The sequence below is a fragment of the Nematolebias whitei genome, chromosome 16 (genome assembly GCF_014905685.2).
Source record: "Nematolebias whitei isolate Nwh7 chromosome 16, NemWhi1, whole genome shotgun sequence".
In the NCBI taxonomy this organism is placed as follows: Eukaryota; Metazoa; Chordata; class Actinopteri; order Cyprinodontiformes; family Rivulidae; genus Nematolebias; species Nematolebias whitei.
Window position 1 is genome coordinate 3,265,063 of NC_056513.1, and position 3,633 is coordinate 3,268,695.

The 3,633-nt window shown below is 38.8% G+C and overlaps 1 protein-coding gene across 1 annotated transcript in view; it reads right to left on the reverse strand.

Moving 5' to 3' along the window:
- Window positions 1-461: 461 nt before the first annotated feature.
- Window positions 462-3,633, reverse strand: part of gpr78a (G protein-coupled receptor 78a) — a 5,961-nt gene continuing 2,789 nt past the window's right edge. Inside the window, exons 2-3 of the mRNA XM_037690059.1 lie at window positions 3,052-3,165; window positions 462-716 (exon numbers count right to left, since the gene is read on the reverse strand). Coding sequence (XP_037545987.1) covers window positions 473-716; window positions 3,052-3,165 — 358 coding nt within the window. The 3' untranslated portion in view covers window positions 462-472. The remainder of the gene's footprint in view (window positions 717-3,051; window positions 3,166-3,633) is intronic.

The following is a 3,633-nucleotide window of genomic DNA, read 5'->3' on the forward strand; positions in this document are numbered from 1 at the left end:
CCTCTCAGTAAAACGTCAAACAGCACCCAGAGTGTATTTGTGGTATATTTAAAGTGTTCTTGTGATATAACGTCTTCAGACATCCTCGTTTCCACGTATTCCATTGGCACTCATTAACACGAGCATTAATATTAGCTGTGACGTTGTTCCTGGTTGTCGCTGACGACGATGGGGTCACCGTCACGACACCCCAGATCCACCAAAAACAGCAGAAAATACGATTCTTTCCACGTGTGGCGTTCACCTCAGCTGAAACGGAACCTGAAAAAGCCTTTGGCGCACCTCAGAGGTGAGTGTCCGTCACCCTTCCTTCAGCTGAAAACGCAGCCGTGCTGTCGAAGTCTTGCGTGATCTCCGAGCAAGGCACTGACCTCTCGCCATCTGTTGGCTCCCAGTGCAAACCCTGACCTTTGACCTTCCTGACAAGGATGACGGGTCAACTTGTTTACATAAAAACCCTCAAACCAGCAGCTCAGGTTATCCTCACAGGACAGTTTTCATACGTGGTGTCCCACATGCTGCTTGTGCTGTTCATGGACAGGAAGTACCGATCCTTCCTCACGACCCGGCTGATGACCCCAACCAGGACCTTCCTGTACTGGTGCCGCAGGAGGCAGTAGACGAACGGGTCGCTGGAGGCCTTGGTGAAGAACAGGCATTTGGTGGCGATGCCCCAGTGTCGAGGTACGTGCACAGAGGGCGACAGTTCTACCAGTCTGCACAAGGAGAACAAGCAGAAAACAAATGATCACGTTGGCCCTGATGGAGGGAAGTTATGGGCTTCCTGAGCTTGCTCTGTTTAAAGGGGGATACTTGATAGAAAAGTATCTCGTGTGTAGGCCAAAAATAAATCAAACTAAAAACAACCCCCTGGTGAAAATGTACAAGGATACTTGGCTGTAAATGATGAGAAAATAAAATAACTTTGTGTTTAAATGTTGGGACTTTATGAAAGTTATCTGCAACTGTATAGGGCTACAACTGGATTCAAGTAATTTCATGGTGTTAAAAAGTCAAAGTAGCATCATTCATATGGTTTAAAGACGTAAAAATGAGATAAAAGGATGAGCTTTTATTTTTTTATTTCCCCTCTTCTGGACCTGTTGCTCCAAGTCCTTGTTCAGTTGGGTAAGTTTGCCGAGGGGGAATATCCTGAAACTTTGTTCAAAAGAATAAAAGTTTACACAGTTGGCTGTACATTTTGCCCTGCAGGAAACTTGGTGACGGCTCGTTTACCACATTTCTTTTCAAGCTGCTTTAAAACAAATGTTTGTAACAAGCTACCAGAGCTAGCATGTTAGCATGGGAAACTGTCAGCTGCTACAGAGGCTAAACACCCCGCTAGCTGAGACTGCTTATGAAGAGTTCACTCTGTTGTGATCCTTCTGTTCGTTTTTCATCTTTCTCGTCCTGCAGTTTTCAAACTATTTCAACAAATCATAAATCAAAATGTTCAGCTCTTTCAGGACAATCCTTCTATGACTTTTGGTGCAACTTTAGCTTTTTGAAATATTTAGCCTTTTCTGCCATTTTTTTTTCTCCCCGTATAGAAAATGAATTAAGCTCATCTTTCACATCTTTAGATGTGTTTACAACCTTTTACTGCTCCTTTCACATTTTGTTCTGCTTCAGCTTCTTTCATCTTTGTGCAAATTTAAACTTTTCAGCTTCTTTCAGGTAATTTTAAGCTGTTTTGTGCTCCTTTCAGGTTCTCTCTGCTAACTACAATAGTTTTTGTGCTTCTAATTTCTTTCTGCTCCATTCAGTATATTTATGCGTTTCAGCTTTTTCTGCCATTTCAGCTACTATTTAGCCGTTTTATGCTCATTTTAGCTTTTTCAGCTAATTTCACATTTTTTGCACTCATTTCAACTTTTCCAGCCTATTTCAGCAAACGTGTGCTCTCTCCACTTCCTTCTGGTAATTTAACTTTTTTTTCTGCTTTTTAGCTACTCTTCAGCTGTTTACTAATGTCAGTTTTGTTTTTTTGTTTTTTCCAGATAATTTACTAATGTCTGTTTCTTTAAGCCTTACTGGGCAAAATCATGCTCTCTCCACTTCCTTCTGCTAATGTAAGCTTGTTCTACATTTTTTAAGCTATAGCATTTTTAGCTAATTTCAGCTGTTTTCAGATAAATTCAAGTTTTTCATGGTAATCTGCCACTTTCAGCATAATTAACTTCTTTCTGCTAGTTTCAGCTTGTCAGGTGTCTTTCAGCTTATTACTGCAAGTTTCTGCTTATTCGGCTACTATTTAGCTGTTTTATGCTACATTTGGATTGTTCAACTGATTCCAAATTTTTGGAGATCTTTTCAGCTCGTTGTGCTTCGTTCTAGTAATTTAAACTTCTTTCTGACTTTTCGGCTAATTTTTAAGTTTTAAAGCACTCTGGTGTGAATTCATAAATTCATTACAATCTTTAAGATATTTACCATGAATCCTAAATATTGTAACCAAAAACAATCATCTGATGATGTATTAATTAAAAAAAATGTGATTATGAATTATTTATGTTTGTTCACTGAAATTTAAAAGTGTAAATAGTATAGCCTAATAAAGATTATATTGTAATATTTACATGTGATAAAATTTTCTAAAATGTGTCCAATAAAAATAAAAACTTTATGGATTTTAATTCATGTTTTAATACCTTTTTAAAATACTGTGGAACTGTAGTATTTATACTCAGTCATGATACTGTAAAATGTTTTTATTCCAGCCCAAACTTCACTGCTGTTGCATAAAAACATGAATATTTATTATGTTGCAATCTAAAGCGAGAAGTTTTTTAAATATAAATGTATTCTTGTTAAAGCTCATTTCAGATCCCATCAGTATAAACGTTAGATCAATAAAGAAACTATAAAAACTGTCCCTTCTGGTGAACTTACTGAAAACAAGACGACATCCTGCACCAGATTAATTTTTACTTTACAACTTGATGAATCAAGTCCAGACGAGTTGTTTCCTTGTGGTTTTCTGATAAAAGAGCCTGAACGGTCAGTTCTAGAGAAGATCCAGGGACTTCCTGGACTCTGGCAGGGCGTTACCTGGTGATGACGTACGGTGAGAAGCAGAGGATGAAGGAGCCGATGAAGATGCAGATCTTTTTAGCCGCACGCTGCCGTCTCTTCCTCTGCTGAGACAAACACCGCTCCTTCACCCTGATGGACAAACACACATTATTGAAGATGTGACGGAGCGCGTCCTGAATTCAGTCTCGTTGGATCAACTTGAATTCAAAGGACTCAGAGGAGCTCTTTTTTTTTTTTTAAACCAGCCGAAACTTTTATTCTTTAAACTAATTTCATTGTTTCTGTGATGAAGCGGTTCTGGTCCTTGAGGTTCCACTATGCTGCACGTTTTACCTGCTTCTCTGCTTCAGTGGATCTGATTTTAGTTAACTAAAAAACATGATTAGGAGGCTTCTGAAGAAGCAGAACACCTGCTGAAGGAGTGAGTCAAACCCTCATTCGTGTGTGTTGGAGCAGGAAACGGAAACATGCAGGATGTCTAAGACACGAACCAGATTCCTGCTGATGTTCCTCTGAGATCTAAAAAGAGTTGATGTTAAATGAAATACATTTTATCTAAAAAAGTTAAATCTGGTCCTCTGGACATTCAAAAAAAAA